This window comes from Ostrinia nubilalis, chromosome 21 (genome assembly GCF_963855985.1).
Source record: "Ostrinia nubilalis chromosome 21, ilOstNubi1.1, whole genome shotgun sequence".
NCBI lineage: Eukaryota > Metazoa > Arthropoda > Insecta > Lepidoptera > Crambidae > Ostrinia > Ostrinia nubilalis.
Window position 1 is genome coordinate 2,675,163 of NC_087108.1, and position 21,651 is coordinate 2,696,813.

The 21,651-nt window shown below is 44.6% G+C and overlaps 1 protein-coding gene across 1 annotated transcript in view; it reads left to right on the forward strand.

The window, feature by feature from the left end:
* LOC135082128 (carboxypeptidase D) overlaps nucleotides 1-21,651 on the forward strand; it is a 59,774-nt gene that overhangs the window by 7,955 nt on the left and 30,168 nt on the right. Inside the window, exons 4-12 of the mRNA XM_063976880.1 lie at nucleotides 5,195-5,391; nucleotides 6,896-7,008; nucleotides 7,617-7,705; nucleotides 15,363-15,569; nucleotides 16,022-16,216; nucleotides 18,543-18,628; nucleotides 19,262-19,462; nucleotides 20,340-20,425; nucleotides 20,967-21,123. Of these exons, the coding sequence (XP_063832950.1) occupies nucleotides 5,195-5,391; nucleotides 6,896-7,008; nucleotides 7,617-7,705; nucleotides 15,363-15,569; nucleotides 16,022-16,216; nucleotides 18,543-18,628; nucleotides 19,262-19,462; nucleotides 20,340-20,425; nucleotides 20,967-21,123 (1,331 nt within the window). The remainder of the gene's footprint in view (nucleotides 1-5,194; nucleotides 5,392-6,895; nucleotides 7,009-7,616; nucleotides 7,706-15,362; nucleotides 15,570-16,021; nucleotides 16,217-18,542; nucleotides 18,629-19,261; nucleotides 19,463-20,339; nucleotides 20,426-20,966; nucleotides 21,124-21,651) is intronic.

A 21,651-nucleotide genomic window follows, 5' to 3' on the forward strand; every position in this document is an offset into this window, starting at 1 on the left:
GGCCAGATTCCGATACCAGCAGCTAAGGGCCCAGTGATCGCGGTGTACCCAGCGGACTCAGCTTCCGAGACTCTCAAGACTGCTGAAGACACCAAGGCAGAGCTAAAGAGGGCCGTCGACCCGCGCAGACTTAATGTTCAGATCGACCGACTTCGAAAGGTGGGCAACGCGGGTGTGGTCATCCAGACCACGTCCCCCGAGTCGGCCAGGCGCTTCAAAGAAGCAATCCCAGCTTCTCTGCGGGTGACGGAGCCTAAGCAGCGGCTGCCCCTCGTGGTGGTGTCCTCCATCACCGGGGACCCGGACCTTAAGGAGTTCGTGGAGGCTCTTCACGAGCAGAATGTTGCGAGCAACGAAAGCTGGCCCCTCGAGCGCTTCACCAAGGAGTGCAAAGGAGTTTTTAAAAAGAGCCGCCGGGGAAGTGGGACCACAGCAGTGGTCCTAGAGTGCTCCCCGGCCTGCAGGTTACTCCTTTGCGAACTGGACCGTGTGTACGTGGGCTGGGACGTAGCCTACGTTAACGACTTCCTCACGGTAACATGCTGCCACAAATGTCATCAGTACGGCCACCCGGAAAAGTATTGTAGAGCAACAGAGGTGGTATGCGCGTCGTGCGGAGGTAGCGGGCATGCTTCAGCAGCGTGCAAGGAGACGGTGCAGCGGTGCGCCACCTGCCACAAGTTCGGCAAGAAGGACGCAGCGACACACGCAACCGGTGCGCGGGAGTGCCCCGCCAGGGTCTTCGCGGAGCAGCGTAGCGTAGCGGCCACCCGATACGCTCTTTGATGCGTGGACCTTGGGCCAGCTGAACCTGGCCGGCGCGGCGCTCGCCACTGACGAACTCCCCGCGCTGTCGCAGGAGCTCGGATTGGACGCTGTTCTAGTCCAAGAACAGTACTCGCAGTCCGAGCTTGTCCTCCAGCGCGGCCTCTCGTCCCAGGCGGGCGTCTTCGTGGCCGGGTCCCATCTGTCCATCGCGGTACTCCAGCACCTGACGAACGACCGCTGCACGGTGGCGTACATCCACGAGGCCGATTTGTACGTCGTCTCGGCGTACTTTAAATACGGCGAGGAGATCGACCCGCACATTCACCACCTTGAGCGGGTCTTCGACGCGTTAGCGGGAAAGCGCATCATCGTGGGAGCTGACGCCAATGCCCACTCACCGTTGTGGCACAGCAGGCCGGACCAAACCACTGGGCGAGGCAGAGTGGCTGACCATCGTAGGTCGTCGGTTGAGGACTTCATCTTGGGACACGACCTCGTCGTAGTCAACACCCCAGACCAACCGGCGACCTTCAGCACTGCAAACGGGGAATCAAGCGTGGACATAACACTCTCCACCAGGAATGTCTCAGTCACGGACTGGAAAGTCCATGTGGGGGCCAGCACTAGTGACCATCGCCTTATCACGTTCAGAGTTGGCCGATCCTCCGCACGAAACACTACCACAGAGCGAGCAGAGCCAGGCGAGGAGCCTCCGAGATTTCGGGATCGGGGTGTCAATTGGGACCGCTTCGAGAGTGCTATCCATGAGCGAATGGGATATCTGGATATGAGGGAGCCTGCGTCCTTGGTTAGCAGGCGCTTCACTAACGTGATTGTCCGCGCTGCGCATCAAACCCTCGGTATAAAGAGGAAGAGCCGGGACGTGGGTTATGAATGGTGGACGCCTGAACTAGATGATCTCAGGAAGGCAAACGGCGCTTCACGCCGTGCGTGGCAGAGGCTCAGGAAGAGAGGGGGCAGGGCGGAGGAGATTGCACGAGAGGAGTTTCATGCGAGTAGAGCGCGATACAGAAGGAGAAAGGAGGAGACGGAGCTCGCGTTCTTCCGGGGGCTTGCCGAGTCCGGCAACGAGGACCCATGGGGTCTGGCCTACCGTGTGGCGAGTGGCAGGAAGCGTCCGCCCTCGAACGTAATCAACGGCACGAAGTTCGCCGAAGGCTTTGCGGGGACTGTGGACGAAGCCATGCACGGCCTTGTGTATGCTCTGTGCCCGGACGACGATCCGTCTAAGGACACAGAGTACCACAAACAGGTGCGGATCTCGGCTGCCCTGGTCCCCTCTGGCCCAGACGCGTCTCCTCCGTCCCTTGAGTATCTGCGAATCATGGTTAAGCAATTGCCCAACACCGCACCGGGACTGGATGGAGTGACCGCAAGAATGTTGACGCATGTCTGGAAGGCTGCATCGGTGGAGTTCCACCTGGTGTACGCCAAGTGTGTGGAGGAAGGAGTGTTTCCGGATGTGTGGAAGGACGGTCGACTGCTCGTGCTGCCAAAAGGTAATGACAAGCCCCTCACCGACCCCAAGGCGTACCGACCAATAACGCTTCTCTCGATCTTGGGTAAACTGCTTGAGCGTGTAATGTTACACTGCGCGCCTCAGATCTCTAGCGGGATGTCGGACTGCCAGCATGGCTTCACCAGAGGTAAGTCGACAGTGACTGCGATCGACGCGATTACCGACACGGCCAGGGCGTCCACAGCGAAGTACGTCCAAGCTGTGTTTCTTGACATCTCGGGTGCGTTCGACAACGCCTGGTGGCCGATGGTGATGCTGAAGGCGAAAAGAGGGGGATGCCCGCCCAATGTCTATCGGATGTTGGCGGGATACTTCTCCGGACGCCGGGTTGGCTTAACCGTCGGCAGCCGGGAGTTGTGGAAAGTTTCCACCATGGGGTGTCCGCAGGGTTCTGTGCTTGGACCAACGTTGTGGAACGTTCTGTTGGACGACCTGTTGAGATCGCCGATGCCGGAGGGGGTGAGCATGGTGGCGTACGCCGATGACGTCACCATTTTGATTGAGGCGCAATCGAGAGCCAGCATCGAGTTGAAGGCCACAGAGGCCCTTAATATCGCGTCCGATTGGGGAGCCCGGAACCGACTGGGATTCTCTCCTGCCAAGTCGTCCATGATGACAATCAGGGGGAAATTCCAGAGGCCCCCAATCATCAAACTTGATGGCGCCTCGATCCGACAGGTGAGCTCAGGAACAGTGCTCGGCGTGGTGATCGATTCGGGTCTTTTGTTCACGCAGCATGCACAGGACATTGTAGAGCGCGCAGCCAAATGCTTCGGGAAGGTTTCGCGTGTGTCTGCGTCCTCCTGGGGCATTCGATACCCCGGTCTGCGCATTCTCTACCAGGGAACGTTCGTTGCCACGCTTGTGTATGCTGCGGCGTGTTGGTTTGAGCGGGTCAAAGTCCAGTCGGTAGGCGGGATTGTCCTGAGGGGGCAGAGGCCGGCACTCGTGCTGCTGACGAAGGCCTACCGGTCTGTCAGCACGGCCGCGCTCCCGGTCTTGGCCGGAGTGTTGCCCGCCGACCTCGAGGTGGAGTATGCTGGACGGACGGCTGTACTGAGGACGCGCCAGCTCGCGACCCTGGACGAGATGAGCAGTCGAAAACGCGATATACGGGATTCGGTGATCGTATTTTGGCAGCAGCGTTGGGAGCAGGAGACCAAAGGTCGTGAGCTCTATCAGTTCTTCCCGGAGGTGGCTGGTAGGCTCAGCATGCGCTGGGTCCAACCGGACTATGTGACCTCGCAGATACTCACTGGACACGGGTGCTTCAATAAAAGGCTGAGCGACATGAAGCTGCGAGAGGGGAGTATGTGTGAGTGCGGCGAGAGTGAGGAGGACAGGCACCACGTTCTGTGGTACTGTCCCCTGTATGAAGACCTGCGGTGTAAGATGCTGAGTGGGATAGCGCTCTCGGAGGGCTACGGTCCTGCGTGGTACCCCGATCTAGTCAGCTCGGAGGCGAACTTCGCGCGGCTGCGAGGCTTCGCGCACGCGTGGCATAGGAGGCGGAACGGACAGACGCCTAGCGGCCAGGCACCGGATAGTGCCAACGTGTCAGTAGAGTCCATGCCCCAGAAGGGGGAGAGTGGCAAGGGACAAATGGACAAAGATTAAAGAACTTGTAGAGAGTCAAGAATTGCGCGCGGTGGAGTGCAATCTGCCGTAGGCAGCCGCAATTCCGCGCGCATCTCTCAAGATTCGGCCACAATAACCGCGAGGTTGGTATGGCCATGGGTGGTGGTGGGATTTGATCAACTGCCCGACTAAACTATCGGCCGACGAAAAATCAACGGTGTGCGCCTACTCTTAGGGACAAAACATAAATTAACTAAATTAGGTTTATAAAAAAACACGCTGTTGAAAGAAATAATAAGTAGTATCTAAGTACAATCAGATAAAACAATCAGTCTTAAAAGGATAGGAATGAATTAGGAACATTATTAATATTTTTTCATTTGTTGATAGTGTGTACGCAAAAAGATGACGGCATCTAGTCAAAAAATTGTTATTAAAAATAAATTATTGAAGTCCCGAAAGTACCGAAAGTCCCGGGAATTGCATCGTCAGTACCGGAACTAGATAAAGGATTAGATTATCGGGAATTCCCGGGAAAAATGAGTACCGGGATTTCCCGGGAGCAAACCCTACTTTTTGGGTTATAATCAATAAAACTGTAGTTTCATCAAAATCCGTTCAGTAATTTTTGCGTGAATTCTATAATATTAGTAGGATTAATTATCAGATAACCTTTTAACCTGTCTTGATGACGCGCAAAAGTCATGCTGTCATGATTCAGAGAACAGGGAATACCCTTATTCGAAGCGATGTTTGTTATCTTTTAGGGGTTTTTTATCTCTCAAAAAGTTATAAATGTTTTACATCATTAAAATTGGTAAGAACAAAACCAGTGAAAACCCGAAAGATAAAGTTATACAGTGCGTTATTTTTCTACTTGTCAAATAAAATATCGCCCAATATCATTTCCTTCTGGGTGTTTATTACTCTTTCAAACTAATGAAAATTTAATTGGTGGACTAAAACTTTTTTTTAATAAACTAGCCTATTGCGTACAAAAGATTTTTTTTTCTCTTTCTCTTTGTCTGTTTTTTTTTTGTTTTACACAAGATGTACTCGTAGTACTTTTGTAATATGCGAGTAAAGTATTTAAAGGGTTTTTTAAGGTATGATGCTTGGTTTTGCAAGCCACTGTATATTTAGGTTAATAAATAATATCATCCTGTGTTAAACTTCTTAGTAAAGTCTGTTGCAGTACTTTTATTAAATTACATGCTTTACGCGGGAGCGAAATGCGCAGGCGAATCCACGAGAAAATATTTGTCTAATTGGTCAAAAAGCCGTATTTTAACTACCTTCCATCCACAGGAGGCATGCAAGACTTCAACTACCTCCACGGGGACTGCTTCGAGGTGACCTTCGAATTGTCCTGCTGCAAGTACCCGGCGGCGTCCGAGCTGCCGCGCTTCTGGGAGGTCAACCGCGAGCCGCTGCTGGCCTTCATGCAGCACGCGCATATGGGTGTCAAGGGACACGTGGTGGACCAACACGGGGAGCCGGTCAAGGTACCTTTACAGTACCTTTATCAAGGTGAAACTTTTAGACATTTCAGGAAAAGCTGTCCAGTGCTGGACCAACCGAGGTGATCATCATCATCATCATTTCAGCCGTAGAACATCCCTTGCCTCTGAGGGACGCGTGCTGGACTAACACAGGCAGCCAGTTAAGGTGATACGAGTATACAAAAGCCATCATTTCAGCTGAATGTAGCTCAATCTCAGTTTAACTTGCCCCCAGGACAATCTTGGCCTTCATTGGTTGAGTGTTTATTGGCGGTTACACAGGAGTTACAGCAGTGGGAACTAGAGGTAAGAATAGTTTCGCTTCTGGGAGGTCAACCGCGAGCTGCTGCTGGGCTTCATGCAGCACGCGCATATGGGCCTCAAGGGACACGTGGTGGACCAACACGGGGAGCCGGTCAAGGTGTGTAAGACTGCTTGGATTTGACGTTCCAGTTGTCCTTCTGCAAGTACCTGACGGATTAGCAAGCTGAAGTGGCAATGGGAAGGGCACATAGTACGCAGAACTGACGGCCGATGGGGCAGCAAGGTTCTAGATTGGAGGCCACGTACTGGAAAATGTAATGTGAGACTCACAAGGTGGACCGACGACCCGATAAAGGTAGCAGGAAAGCGCTGGATGCAGGCCGCTACCAACCGGGCGATGTGGAAGTCATTGGGGGAGGCCTATGTTCAGCAGTGGACGTCCTGAGGATTCTACTGCGTCGATTTCCAGATATTTCTGGGTCATCATTCTGTCTATACCTATAAACAATCAACAGCATTAGTTTGGTTGCAAAATAGCATCTATTACGACGACATAAGATGCCACGGTGAGCCGTCAAGGTATGCAAGACTGCTTCGAAGTGACCTTCAAATTGTCCTGCTACAAGTACCCGACGGATTAGCAAGCTGAAGTGGCAATGGGAAGGGCACATAGTACGCAGAACTGACGGCCGATGGGGCAGCAAGGTCCTGGAGTGGAGGCCACGTACCGGAATACGCACCGTGTGACTTCCACCCACAAGGTGGAACGGTGGGAACAAGAGGTGGACACAGAGTCTATTCAAAATTCAAATTCAAATTGTTTATTACATGAAACACGCCTATCTATCAATAATATCTATCAAGCCTGTTCTATAAAAACTAATCTTGTTCGTTCCCTCTATATCCTATAATCCGGGCCTTTTCAAGGCGAGAGTGAATAGGCACTTACAGGGCAGATATGAACCATCCTAGACTGCATCCCACTTAACATCAGGTGCGCTTGTGGTCAAATACCTGCCTTGTTATGCTTAAAAAAAAAGTTTTTTTGTTCTTATATGATCCGAATCCGTGAGGGTACGGTCCGGATAATAGACGTAAAGTTATCGTACATCCGATTTTTCTAATAGTTTTCTAGATCCGTATTTTGACGGTTTGGGATCGAACGTAAACAGCTCTAAGAGACTTAGTTTTTGTAATTTACACACTATCCTCGTATTTTAATACCAACTTCCTTTGTTTCCAGCACGCCATCGTGCAAGTGGAAGGCATCAACCACCCGGTGAAGGTGACAGAGCGCGGCGTGTACTGGCGTCTACTGCTGCCTGGAGTCTACAACGTGTCTGCTTCAGCTATGGGGTTAGTACTAACATTCAATTGCTAGCAAAATTATTAGTTTTAACCAATGACAGGAAGCGCGTACTGTCAACGATCGCGCGTCCTGTCATTGGCCTATGCACGTGCAGTGATGCCATCGCCAACGCGATCTGCACCCATTGGTTTGGCTGAAGCTTAAAGCATACATCCTTAGTATACTTTGCCTTCAAGCCCCTCTTTCTCATTGGGAAATCTGGGTACGTGCTCAAGATCCGTGATAAAGGGGGCCCCGTCTGCTTTTAAAATAAGACCTCCCATCATTAATGAACAGGGCCCCCAGTGGTTTAAATACGGCTTTTTGTGTGTCCTATTATAATAAGACAACAATTGGTCTGATGACGAAGACGTGGTTTAAGAAATTACAACATTTTTATTTATAAAATTATATTATAATTGTAGTGACATTTTCGTGGGTGCACAAACTGTTATCTCGTTTTGAGATAAAATTACGAACAGATCCGAAAACTAAGAAATTACGTTAGACCTCACTAGGTCATTAATTTTCGAAATTACGAAATACGTGGTGACTTCGTGACTATAGTTTCGAATTCAGACAAAGTCTGTATGTTAATCCAATCTCTCCCATCCAGGTACGACTCAGAACCGGTGACCATCACGGTGCCCCCGCTGGGAGTCGAAGCCCTGACCGTGAATCTCACGCTGACCCGCCGCGAGGATGGTAAGTCGGCGCCTGGGAGCCTAAGGGCGGGCGCGAGCCTCGCTAGGGCGGGCGCGTGTGTGCTGGGGCTCGCTGTGCTGGTGCTGGTGGTGGTTGTCATCGCTTAGGAGCCTCCTAACCGAACCTCCTAATAGGAGGTGTTTCTTTAAAGCCCTAAAGTCCTTAAAGCTTAGGGTAATTTTTGAATGACAAAAATCGTGCAAGAAAAATAATACTTTGACCTACGAAATGACTAGTCTAACTTAAGAATGACAATGATGTAAGAGTCGACTAAGTAAAATTAACTTTTAGGATTAACAAAAATATCTAGGGAAAAAAACCATTTTTAGAGATCTTCATCAAACTTAAGCAATAAACTACACCCTATACAATGTCGCAAATGAGTCACAAAATAAAAAAGTTGCCTATAAACAATCTCAGAACTGAGTCATTATCTATAATCTCACGCTGACCTGCCGCGAGTCAAGGTGATTAGGGCCATTTTGGAATGAAAAAACCGTTCGAATGGGGTCAAAAACGTAAAAAAAACCAGCCAAGAAAACCGCCATTTTTATGTAAAAATAGTGCGATAAAATACTTTGAAGGTCCAGCTGAACCTAGGTAATATACCTTGTACCCTTATGATAAAGACAAAAAGAGGCTATAAACAATCACAGAACAGTCATTATCTATGAATCTCACGCTGACCCGCCGCGAGGACGGTAAGTCGGCGCCTGGGAGCCTGAGGGCGGGCGCGAGCCTCGCTAGGGCGGGCGCGTGTGTGCTGGGGCTCGCTGTCATGCTGGTACTGGTGGTGGTTGTCATAGCTTAGGAGGTGTATCTTTAACGTCTCTAAAGTCAGGATGGTTAGGGTCATTTTTGAATGACAAAAATCTGTGCCGAAAAAACAGTACTTTGACGTATCGAGAGACACTCGTATCACCTACGAAATAACTTAGACTATAGTCTGGTCCTTGAGCACGTAGAATTTTGTCCAATGACCCCTAGCTACCTATCCTTATCGCTCGCGCGTAATTATGTTGCTATCAAGCTCGCACACTCACTGCGGGTGCCAGTCGCACAGTCGTGACAGCAATATAATTACGCGCGAGCAATAAGGATGGATAGCTTGGGGTCATTGGACAAAATTCTACGTGCTCCCGGACCAGACTATACCTAAATTGCACCCTATAGCTATGACGTTATTGAGCAAATAAGTCAGCAGAGAAATGACACCATTTTTTATGTAAAAAAAAATGTGATATTAATAGCATGAAGGCTATAAAGAACGCCCCACATCCATTAAAAATCCTACCCTTAGTGTCTAAAATGAAAAAAAAAATACCTTGTACCCTCATGATAAAGACAAAAAGAGGCTATAAACAATCTCAGAACAGAGTCATTGTCTATATCTCTCGCTGACCCGCCGCGAGGACGGTAAGTCGGCGGCCGGCGGCCTGAGGGCGGGCGCGTGTGTGCTGGGGCTCGCTGTGCTGGTGCTGGTGGTGGTTGTCATAGCTTAGGAGGTGTTTCTTTAACGTCTTTAAAGTCAAGGTGGTTAGAGTTATTTTTGAATGACAAAGTTCCATGCTATAAAACCAATACTTTGACGTATCGGGGGACCCTCGTTTCACCTACGAAATAACTTAGACTTCGTCGGTGAAACGAGACAGAGGGTCGCTAGGGCGGGCGCGTGTGTGCTGGGGCTCGCTGTGCTGGTGCTGGTGGTGGTTGTCATAGCGTAGGAGGTGTTTCTTTATAGTCAAGGTGATTAGGGCTAGTTTGAAATGAAAAAACCGTTCGAATGGGGTCAAAAACGTAAAAAAATCAGCAAGGAAAAAACGACATTTTTATGTAAAAATAATGCGATAAAATACCTTGAAGGCCCCGCTAAACCTAGGTAATACCTAGTACTCTTATGATGAAGACAAAAAGAGGCTGTTTTTGAATGACAAAAATTCGTGCAAGTAAAACAGTACTTTGACGTATCGAGACCCTAGTTTGAGCTACGAAATAACTTATCTAACTTAAGAATGACAAAAGATGTAATCGAACTAAAGAGTCGACTAAGAAAAAATTAACATTCAAAAAATCACACACGTCACTGTGATTGAATAGTATAAGCCGGCTAAGAAAAATATCAATTTTTTTAGTGTAAAAACTGCTATAAATATACATAAATGCCCCCGCCAAACATTTGGAAACAAATATTTTAAAAATCACAATATGATTATGATAATCTATTTAACATAAATATTAATGACTTTGAAAGAAACACCTTAATGCTTTGACGGTGATCAGGTTTCATTTGATTGTGGTGCAATAATGCAATCGATCATCTACTATCATCATTTTTGCCGCCTTTTTCATCGAAGTCATAACAAATATAAAACTATACTACGTAGCCATTATGTATATGATAATATACAAGTGTTTATTTATTAAACCATGTTTTGTATAAAAATATTTTTTATATCTGTTATTATTTCGATGGCTTTTCGTCACTAACTATGTAAATACCATTATACTTATAAATTGAAGGAAACATTCAATGCTCAATTTTAACTACAGAACTACAGTAGTTTGTAAATTTTACAGTTTCTCATTTTTTTTAAAATAAGGTTAGGAATTAAGATTAGGTATTTTTAAAACTGACACTGCCTAGCTCTTCCTCAGTTAAGCCTAATAAATAGTGAAGTTGTTCCTGCGATCGTATGTCAAAAAATATGTTTAGCCTAAAATCCAACTAAGTTTAATTAAACTTCCGCTAAAGTACTGAATGAAAAATGCGATCGTAAGCTGTTCTCGGAAGTCTTCCTTTAGATTTAAACTTCAACCCGGTCGAGTTAACTGTAGCCTTATTCACGTAACAAAACTTCAACGACAACAAAACACTGAGTTGCGATCCTATCGAGTAATCGTTTTATCAAAATGACTCTTATGAATACGGATTTAGAACTGTTTTTCAATGGGACCACGTAACAAAACTTCAATGACAACAAATCGCTGAGTTGCGATCCTATCGAGTAATCGTTATATCAAAATGATCCTTGTGAATACGGATTTAGAACTGTTTTTGTCTGATTTAACCCCGACCGTACCAGAGCGTCGATGTGACGTCACGGCTGCCAGGTGCGCAGTTAACTCGATCGGGTTGTACAGCGTACAACGAATAAGATATATTCAGATTTGTAAAGCAATCGACACTAACTTTAGAGAGAGACGATTTCCTCAAGGAATAAGCCTATACTTTAGTATTATAAATTATGTAAAAATATTGCAATATGTTTCGTGCCAAGTCTCACTAATTAATAATTAGACATTCCAAAATTGATCTCAAAGTATACTTAAAGCCTTTTGGCCTGTTTATTGGTTGTGATATTTTTATTCGAATTTAAAAAATAGAAAAATTGATCGTACATTCCTAATTAAAGTAAGTTACCTAAATTAATAACTACACTAATTTTAAACAGTTTGTATATATTTATTTATTTATACATATTTACGTATCTATTGTAGTAATAATTAGAGGGAATGGTAGTTAATGACGTTATACTAAAGCCTGGTCCGTGAGCACGTAGAATCCCGTCCAATGACCCCAAGCTGTCCATCCTTGTCGCTCGCACGTAATTATGTTGCTGTCGCGCTCGCACACTCACTGCGGGCGCGCGCCGCACAGTCGCGACAGCAATATAATTACGCGCGAGCGATAACGATGGGTAGCTTGGGGTCATTGGACGGAATTCTGCGTGCTCACGGACCGGGCCTTAGTAGTAAGTAGATAGAATGCTAGTTAATGACGTAATACTAGTTATAAGGGTAATGTGTGCCAATAAAGTAGATTGTATAAATTAATACCTTAGAATTTTAATATTTTCTATCCTACATTTATACTGTGATAAGTCAAAACCTACTTTGTGCTCGTAAATGTTTCAATAACATAAAGCTCAAATTACCATGTGCATTTTAAAATTGATTTAAAACAGATTTTACCATTATTGATAGAAAAAAAAAATAGAATTGGGCTCAGTGTTATAAGTGACTAATACCCGTTTTCACCATCAATCCCTAATAGGCTAGTTGACAAAATTTCAAATATTTGTCCGTCAGACAGATATTAGAAAATATTAGACTCATATTTTTTATTTTCTTCCTTAATTAAATAATAACAGTGCTACATCGAGTTGAAATGGCGCGTTAGGTCACGCTTGAGTAGATTTTTTACTCAAAAATGACATCACGCGACATTTCAACTCAAATTCTGTAATTATTCGATTATGAAAAAAATCAAAAATATGTGTCCAAAATTTTTTTGTTATCTGTCTGACGGACTAAATAGAATTTCGATTTCATTACCCAGTCATCATCCCTATTATTAAGTGACCCCTTTGAAAACAAAATGCCTATTATGTGTTACCATAGGGGTCACTTAAAAAATAGGGATTGAGGGTGAAAACGGGCATAATTTACTTATTTACCATTGGTAGAGATCATGTACCTACATCGCTTATGTATAAACTGCTCACTTCATTATTGTCACGTTGCTTTGCTACTAACTTCACACCTAAAGCTGTATACTCATGAGCGAGCGAGTTGCATCAATAACCATAAGTATTGTGCATAATATAGACATGGATAAGAAATAAACACTGGTTACTAATATTGATCTCAAAGAGGGAAAATATTGGTTTAAAGTTACAGCTTGGCAGTGAGTACTCGGCCTAAGAGTAATCACCTATCTATAGGTAATTTTTTTTATTTACGTAGTTTTTGTGATAATGTTGTTGTTGGTACTCTCAGCATCTAACATGATAACATCAAAACATTGAAGGAAAATTTTATTTAATATGTAGGTACATTTATTTAGAGTGCACATGGTGAAATGGTATAATACTTTTAATGTTGACTGTACATACGAAACGAGAAATTGACTCGATTTTTATCATGAATTGTGTATTGTGACTAACAATAAATTGAAGTTTCATATTGATTCTACTGTTTTTCTGAAGTCTCATTACTTCTTAGTACTTTGGTTGTTTAGTTTTAGTTTATTTTTATTTTAGTTGAAATATTTTAGTTTTAATTAGTAAAGTATCTTTGGTGGTTGGTTTTTTCTTTTCTTTCCTATTATGCTTCGTAGATTTGCCCTTTATTTTGCTGTATTTTTCTTTTAGTTTTCCTAACCTCCATCCTTTAGGTACACTATCCTCATACCAATACACACTAACAACTTTCAACTGTAAATATAACTATTTAAAAATATACCGTTTCTAAAAATATAAGTATAGCCTGACCAGGAACATAAAAACCCTCGCCATGTTGCGGAAAACTAATGGTACTAATTTCTTTTAATGGCAACAGTAACTGAAAACTTCATTGACATGTCACCTTGCATGTCAGTCTATTGCTGTCAAAGTGTAAACAAACTTTATTTTAAATGTGCGCAATTGATTTTGTGAATGAAATTGCTAAAATCTTTTTATAGTCGTGAAAGAAAAGTGGTTCACAATGTGTTAAAGTATTTGTCGAAGAGAAATACCAAGGGTTCGGACAATATTTTCATTGAATAATGTTTCCAACAAAGGTTGTCAAATTGACTGACATGTATAACGTATAGTACAGTCCACTATGAAAATTAGCTGTGGTTTGTTTCAACTACCTATTTTAAAGTTTTTTGTCACTTTCTAAGTGTTGAATTTTATGGAATTGGGAAAGAAGTACCGAGTTTGAAGCGTTTATGAGCAGACATTGCAGTTGAATATTCAAGTTCTGAATTTGATTATTGATAAATAATAAAATAAATCCTACTAGCTCGATTGATGGTTTCATTTAATTTATTTTAACCAGGTTACCTATAATAATATTTTTTCGTTAATTTATGAAAATATCAAATTAGCCCGTAATCCTGAATCCTGATACATAAAGTTAGCCTATTAATTTAACACAGGTACGACTGTACTCAGTGTTGCACTATCAAATGCAATTGACGCGCCTCTATGCCAGGGTTTTTATGTTCCTGGTCAGGCTATACAAACCAGCGTATCCTTGGCTTTAAAAAAAGTATCTTCTTGTCGTGTCGACAACAAACCTATAGAGTGTCGGCCCAAAACTCCGCTACAAGAGTGGCGTTGGAACGGTATAATAAAATACACACTAAGGCCCGCCATACATGGGCAGCTCGAGCAGTTAGCCAATGTTAAACATACACGAACCGCTCGAGCAGTTGCAACTGCTCGAGCGGTCAGTGTATGTGCGTCCATACAACTCTGCAGTTCACTGTGTCGCAGTCGCAGCTTGAAGCTGTCGACCCTGACTGCTTCAAGCTGTCCGTGTATTGCCGGCCTTAGTGTGACATATAACTATAGCTATGGCAATACAAATCACTGTGTGCGTGCCAGTGAAGATGTCTTAATAAGCCTGTTGGATTAGATGTACCGTAGATGACACATTAAGACACTAAAACCTTTATAAATCAAGATAAATCTTATGTAGCTGCAATGAGTGCTATTTTTCAACACAAAATTATAGTCAGAATCGACTGTACACAAACAATGAGGGAGAGGCGAATGAAAGATCCGCTAGATGGCGGGACGTGGATGTGGGGTCTGACTGCTGCGTGATTGGTGGATTTTGACATATCTGTCAATGTCATGTCAAAAATAACCAATCATGCAGCATTTGGACCTCGCGTCTACGTATTGCCATCTGGCGGATTTTTCATTCGCGAAAACCCTCATTGAAAGAGTTCTCATAAAAATGAATATTATTAGCCTAGTGCGCAGACAGATAAATACATAAAATAATATCCACTTTCCTACGCCTGTATTTAACATTTTCTTTCCCCTTTCCCTACAACTATTTATCTACTTCAGCTAACAAACATCAGGTCCGGATTCGGTGGTGGCACTTTTGCTCTTCAATTAAAACTACTTAGGTATTTAAGTAGGAAAATCAATTCATATGCATGCAGGATTTGTTTGATGAATTAAATTTGAATGTTCCAATGGAGTGGGAATTAAAATAGCAAAGTTAATGTCCCAGACTCCCAGTCCTACTGCTGTCAAATTCGTAGATACACATAAAAGTAAATAAGGTATTTTACAGTGACAGGACAAAAAAAAAATACAGAAAACTCCGAGCATGTTTCCCAGTTTATAAAATCAGTAAAATTCCATTCCAGAATTATATCCTTCTTTAAGACTTAAAAAATGTTCTGAACTGTCTTCGGACTGCCGATTCGGTCCGTAGTTCGATACCCGCCAAACGTGAACGCTGAACTATTGTGGTGAACGCACTCATTTAATTATCTTAGTTAGAGGGGTTAATTGGTACACTAGAAGTTAATATTACCGTTAAAAAACCTTATTTGACCTATATTAAATACTAGCGGCCACCCGCGACTACGTACGCGTGGACCCCATTTTACCCCCTTAGGGGTTGAATTTTGGAAAATCCTGTCTTAGGTCCTTTTGAACATATGTTCTAAAAAGAACCCCCATGCAAAATTTGAGACTCGTACCACTTGTAGTTTCTGAGATTGCGTGATGAGTGAGTGAGTCAGTCTGACCTTTCGCTTTTATAAATATAGATAAAAATACACATAATACTCTATTAAACCCTTCCTTCACACTCACGTCCCCGCTATTCCCCCAAGCTAAAACCAAGGGCAAATCTCCAGAGCATGAGAGGAAGCCGCGTCACGACCTGGACGGCATTTCAGCTCTGGACTTCCAGCACCACGACTTCAAGAGCATGGAGAAGTACCTCCAGGATCTGCACGAGAAGTATCCGGAGATCACGGTGCTAACTAGCATTGGGAAATCCGTGGAGGGACGGGAGCTGTATGTGCTGGAAGTTACGAAGAACCCTGGGAAGCATTTGCCTGGTGAGTCTGGATTAGTTTGTAGACCTACTGTTAGGAAGATACTGCGATTGAGCTCAATGACTTCTTGTGGGTTATTCTTGTCGCCTAATGCAAGATCATGAGAAAACAGTCAAGTAGGTACGAGGTGATAGTTGAGTTGCTTGAATACAATAATACGAATTATTGTTGTAAAAACTATTTTTGCACTCTTCCTCTCCTTCATAACTTTATGTAACCTTCTGTTCTATATTACTTGGTTTTGAGATCCATAAAAATCATTTTTCAGCAGGAGATCGTTTTCTTATAATTTATTTTTTAAACGTCTCATGTCAAACACATTGACATTCTGTCTATGGTTTTTCTGTCCCCGATGAAGAAAGTTATACAACTCCTACCCATAGGCTCATTACTTAATGACAATCTGGATTTATCTGAAATAAATTATGTTATACTAAAATTACCTTTCTCCATAGGCAAGCCCGAGTTCAAATACGTGGCCAACATGCACGGCAACGAGGTGGTTGGACGCGAGCTTCTGCTCGAGTTGGCCAAGTTCCTCTGCTACCAGTACTATGCGGGAGACGAGAGGGTGCAGCGTATACTGAACACCACACGAGTGCACCTCATGCCTAGCATGAACCCGGATGGCTACGAGAAGTCTAGAGAAGGTATCGTAATGCTTACGTAGTCTCCTAAGTCAGCGACAAACGCAACGTGGCAAGCGCGACGAGCGACGTATCATTGTGTCATGTCATGTCGTGTCGCAGCGTGTCTCCGTTAAACAGCGATAAGTGTACTAGTACCCACGTAGTTGGCCAAGTTCCTCTGCTACCAGTACTATGCTGGAGACGAGAGGGTGCAGCGTATACTGAACACCACACGAGTGCATCTCATGCCTAGCATGAACCCGGATGGCTACGAGAAGTCTAGAGAAGGTATCGTAATGCTTACGTAGTCTCCTAAGTCAGCGACAAACGCAACGTGGCAAGCGCGACGAGCGACGTATCATTGTGTCATGTCATGTCGTGTCGCAGCGTGTCTCCGTTAAACAGCGATAAGTGTACTAGTACCCACGTAGTTGGCCAAGTTCCTCTGCTACCAGTACTATGCTGGAGACGAGAGGGTGCAGCGTATACTGAACACCACACGAGTGCATCTCATGCCTAGCATGAACCCGGATGGCTACGAGAAGTCTAGAGAAGGTATCGTAATGCTTACGTAGTCTCCTAAGTCAGCGACAAACGCAACGTGGCAAGCGCGACGAGCGACGTATCATTGTGTCATGTCATGTCGTGTCGCAGCGTGTCTCCGTTAAACAGCGATAAGTGTACTAGTACCCACGTAGTTGGCCAAGTTCCTCTGCTACCAGTACTATGCTGGAGACGAGAGGGTGCAGCGTATACTGAACACCACACGAGTGCATCTCATGCCTAGCATGAACCCGGATGGCTACGAGAAGTCTAGAGAAGGTATCGTAATGCTTACGTAGTCTCCTAAGTCAGCGACAAACGCAACGTGGCAAGCGCGACGAGCGACGTATCATTGTGTCATGTCATGTCGTGTCGCAGCGTGTCTCCGTTAAACAGCGATAAGTGTACTAGTACCCACGTAGTTGGCCAAGTTCCTCTGCTACCAGTACTATGCTGGAGACGAGAGGGTGCAGCGTATACTGAACACTACACGAGTGCACCTCATGCCTAGCATGAACCCGGATGGCTACGAGAAGTCCAGAGAAGGTATGGTAATGCTTACGTAGTCTCCTAAGTTAGCGACAAACGCAACGTGGCAAGCGCGACGAGCGCAGTCAAACCTTGCTTGCGGCCTAGGTGCCATTATGCGACGTATCATTGTGTCATGTCGTGTCGCAGAGCGTGTCTCCCTTAAACAGCGCTAAGTGTACTAGTACCCTCGTAGCTGGCCAAGTTTCTCTGCTACCGAGCGTCTCCCGCATAGTACTGGTAGCAGATAAATCCTCTAATCCAGCGTATACTACACGAGTGCATCTGATGCCTAGCATGAATCCGGATGGCTACGAGAAGTCCAGGGAAGGTATGTAGCAACCTAGCGCTGAGGCTGGTTTTAGAGTCAATCTGACGCACGCTGTCCGTCAGCGCTGACAGCCGAAATGTATGAAGCGTCGGCGCCGAGCGATCAGCGTCAGTCAGGAACGTTCCCTTCAATTACATACATATTGATTTGTCATCGCCGACGATCAGCGAGCGGTCAGCGCGATTCTAAAACCCGCCTAAGTGTACTAGTACTAGCAGTTTCTGCTCAATCTGACCAAGTTCCTCTGCTACAAGTATGCATAATACTGGGAGACGAGAGAGTGCATCTGATGCCAACATGAACCCGGATGGCTACGAAAAGTCCAAGGAAGGTATGTGGTTATAGGGCTATTTGTAAAACGACCTACAACTGGCCAAGTTCCTCTGCTACCAGTGCTATGCGGGAGACGAGAGAGTGCAGCGTATACTGAACACTATACGAGTGCATCTCATGCCGAGTATGAACCCTGATGGCTACGAGAAGTCTAGAGAAGGTGGGTATCTTAATCCATACCTAGCGCAAACCAGCCAAACGTCCATACGTTTTTCGTCTAAAATCGTCGATAAAATTACGATAAGCCCATGCTCATCGCGAAAAATCAATAAAATGGCGCGATAAAAGATAGATAGATAGAAAGTATTTATTTGTCTCAAAACAGGTTTCATTTACAGATTATAAAAGCTTATCGCGGTGGGCATCCTAGGCCTATTTAGGCGTGATTCTTTGAAAACCATGATATTTCAAGTCTCGTAAGAGCCGTCGAGTGCTCCAGCGTTCACAAGTGCATAGCAAAGGCGGTAATGTCAAGCGGCGCCGCCATTTTCGTGGCAGCTTGACAGCGCACTTTGACATATTGTCATTTCCAACCGTATGACATAAAAATTATAGTGTTGTTTTAATTATTTTCTTCTTTCTTTTCTATATATCACTAAACATTTTTTCCAGGCGATTACAGCAGCATGCGAGGCCGAGCCAATGCCCACAAGGTGGACTTGAACAGAAACTTCCCCGATCAATACGGGCCTACAAAGGTTTGTTAACTTTTATTACAGAATGACATTTGACTGTATGATTTTTACTAAAATAACTGCATAAATTGGTTGAGTTGAATGATTTGAAAAATTGCATTTATTGGTTGAGTTTACAATGATTTGATTTGACAAAATGATTTTTGCAATATGAGAAATAATAATCTCTTTTGATGGCATGTGCTCTGAACATTTTAAGTCTCTCTCTTCCTTTAACATGATTTTTACTTGTAAAACTCGTAAATACCGGTTAGTGAAAGTGACTTTCAAGCAAGGTTCTGGAGTGGAGGCCGCAGCGTGGAACGTCCACCCACAAGGTGGACCGACGACATCATAAAAGTAGCAGGAAAGCGCTGGACGCAGGCCGCTACCAACCGGGTAACATGGGAAGCATTGGGGGAGGCCTATGTTCAGCAGTGGACGTCCTATGGCTGAGATGATGATGATGATGAAAGTAACTTTCGCTTACCGGTAGATTGATCTGATCTCTGAGCTACCAAGACATTGAGCCACTCGGTTTTATCAAGTACAAAATCATGTTTGAATTTTAAATTAAATCTCCCAATAACCAACCTCTAACCTCTTTAACCTTTCCGTTTGAAAATAACGGTTTTATTTAACTAACAACCGTTCCAGGACAACATATTCCCCGAACCAGAGACAATAGCAGTGATGAATTGGTCGTTGTCTATTCCTTTCGTGTTGTCCGCGAACCTTCACGGCGGCGCCCTCGTCGCCAACTACCCGTATGATGGCAACCCTGACATGAAGACGGGCGTGAAGTCCGCCTCGCCTGACGACCCTGTGTTTATGCATTTGGCTCATGTTTATGCTGACGTAAGTATTTGTTGAAAGCTTGAACAGTGATGGTTACCTTAATAGGTTTATTGGGAAATGACACTCAAAACTCGACTCAAAATAAAATACGACCGCCTTTTTTTTATAAAGCAGGGTATTCATCTAGCCGTGTAGCATGTAATGTATCAGATACTGTATCAAGTGAGTACATAGGCACGAGCCCGCTGCTCGCGCGTGGTTCGCAGCGAGATCGCAGCGACCCGCCGACTAGCGGTATCACTGCGAACACAAAAGCGGGTCGCAATAGGATTCAAGAGCTCGCAACCAGATACGCGATGACCGTAAACGAGCCGTACTCACTTGAAGGTTGGTTATGTTACATGCTACGTTACGTGCTACATGGCAGGTGAGTACCCTGCCTACGAAAGAGTAACCGTGATTGTTTTAGAATCACTGTTTAAGTTTTTGCCATAGCCTTTCATAGCCTGCATATACAGTATATTTCTGTTTGAAACAAACAATACGCGGGTTGGGTCTCGACAATGAAAAAGAAACACACTGTATAAATACATAGTTTACGCTTTGACTTGGCCTGTAGCCTGATATTGATTGGCTTGTTTTGACGATTTTGCTTCACTTTTGAATGCAAGTTTGATTAATTATTTGGGTAAGTATTCTGATTCATACTAAAACTTTGACATTATCACAAGATTGTAGAGTAAGACAATAATGAATTGATGTTATTATCAATAACCCAATATACATAATTATAACCAGCTTTTTGTTTATCGACTCTACGAGTACATGTTGTTTCTAAAATAAATATAATTATAACCTTGTCAAAATGATTATAGGATTGATCCTATCTGAAAACCTCTCAATATTGATTGTTGATAAATTTAATTGAATGTCACAGGCTCATAAGAAGATGCATCTAGGGCAGCCCTGCAAGAACTTGATAGACGAAAAGTTCCCCGGAGGCATCACTAACGGCGCACAGTGGTGAGTTTGACATCCTTTATCAATGTAACATGTCACATATACCGACATCTAGCGTTTTGTAAAATTCTGACAGATTTTTTCTGTACAAAATCTGTATAAATCTTTCAATTTTTTTAGAAACCTTTTGTAACACAAAAGAAGGTTGATGATGGTTGCTGCCCGCTCCCCACTACCCTCCCCCTCAATTTCTCTGGAAATTTTATGACACCTTCAGTTTTGTATTTAACGCCAGTATTCACAAACAATACTATGAGGTCTCACAGTGCGCGTGGATGCACAGGGTGACACACGAACCAATCACAGAGCTCTATCCAACGTTCGATTTGCTGCTTCACGTAAGCAAGCATCGTTTGAATACGGGCGTTAGTCCCTCGCGCCTGCCTAAAAAAATCGTTTTGCCTCTCCTCTAGGCTAGAAACTAGGTACAGACATGGCTATTTCTCATTAGTATGCATTTCCCAGATACATTGTGCCCTCCTCTAGACTAAAAGTGAACCTAGGTACACCCATGGCTACTTTCTCATTGGTATGTATTTCCCAGGTACGTGCTAGCGGGAGGCATGCAGGACTGGAACTACCTACACACGAACGATATGGAGCTGACATTAGAATTAGGCTGCTACAAGTTCCCGCCGGAATCTGACCTGCCTACTTACTGGGAGCACAATAAGGACGCGCTGCTGACGTATATTGAACAGGTAAGTACCGCCTTTCTGGCCTAATGACCACATTGGGGCAGAAAAGTTCTCGAATGGCGACCACGCAAGGGAAAAGGTAGTGTAGACTAGCCTCCATCTCAGTAGACCGGCGATCTGGTGAAGGACGCTGGAAGCTTCTGGATGCAAGCAGTGCAGGACCGGTCGTTTTGGATATCTTTGGACGAGGCCTTTCTCCAGCAATGGAGAAGGTTGAATCGAACCTACCACAGACACTATCTTAGCTTGACTTTTAGTGGAGTTTGATGAAAGAACTACCTACACACGAGCGACATGGAGCTGACGTTGGAACTGGGCTGCTACAGGTTCCCGCCGGAATCTGACTTACCTACTTACTGGGAGCATAACAAGGATGCGCTGCTGACGTATATCGAACAGGTAAGTTGAAGAAAACTACCTCCTCCCACTAGATGGACTGAGGATTTGGCGAAGATCGCGGAAGCAGCTGGATGCAAGCAGTGCAGGACCGGTCGTTTTGGATATCTTTGGACGAGGCCTTTCTCCAGCAAT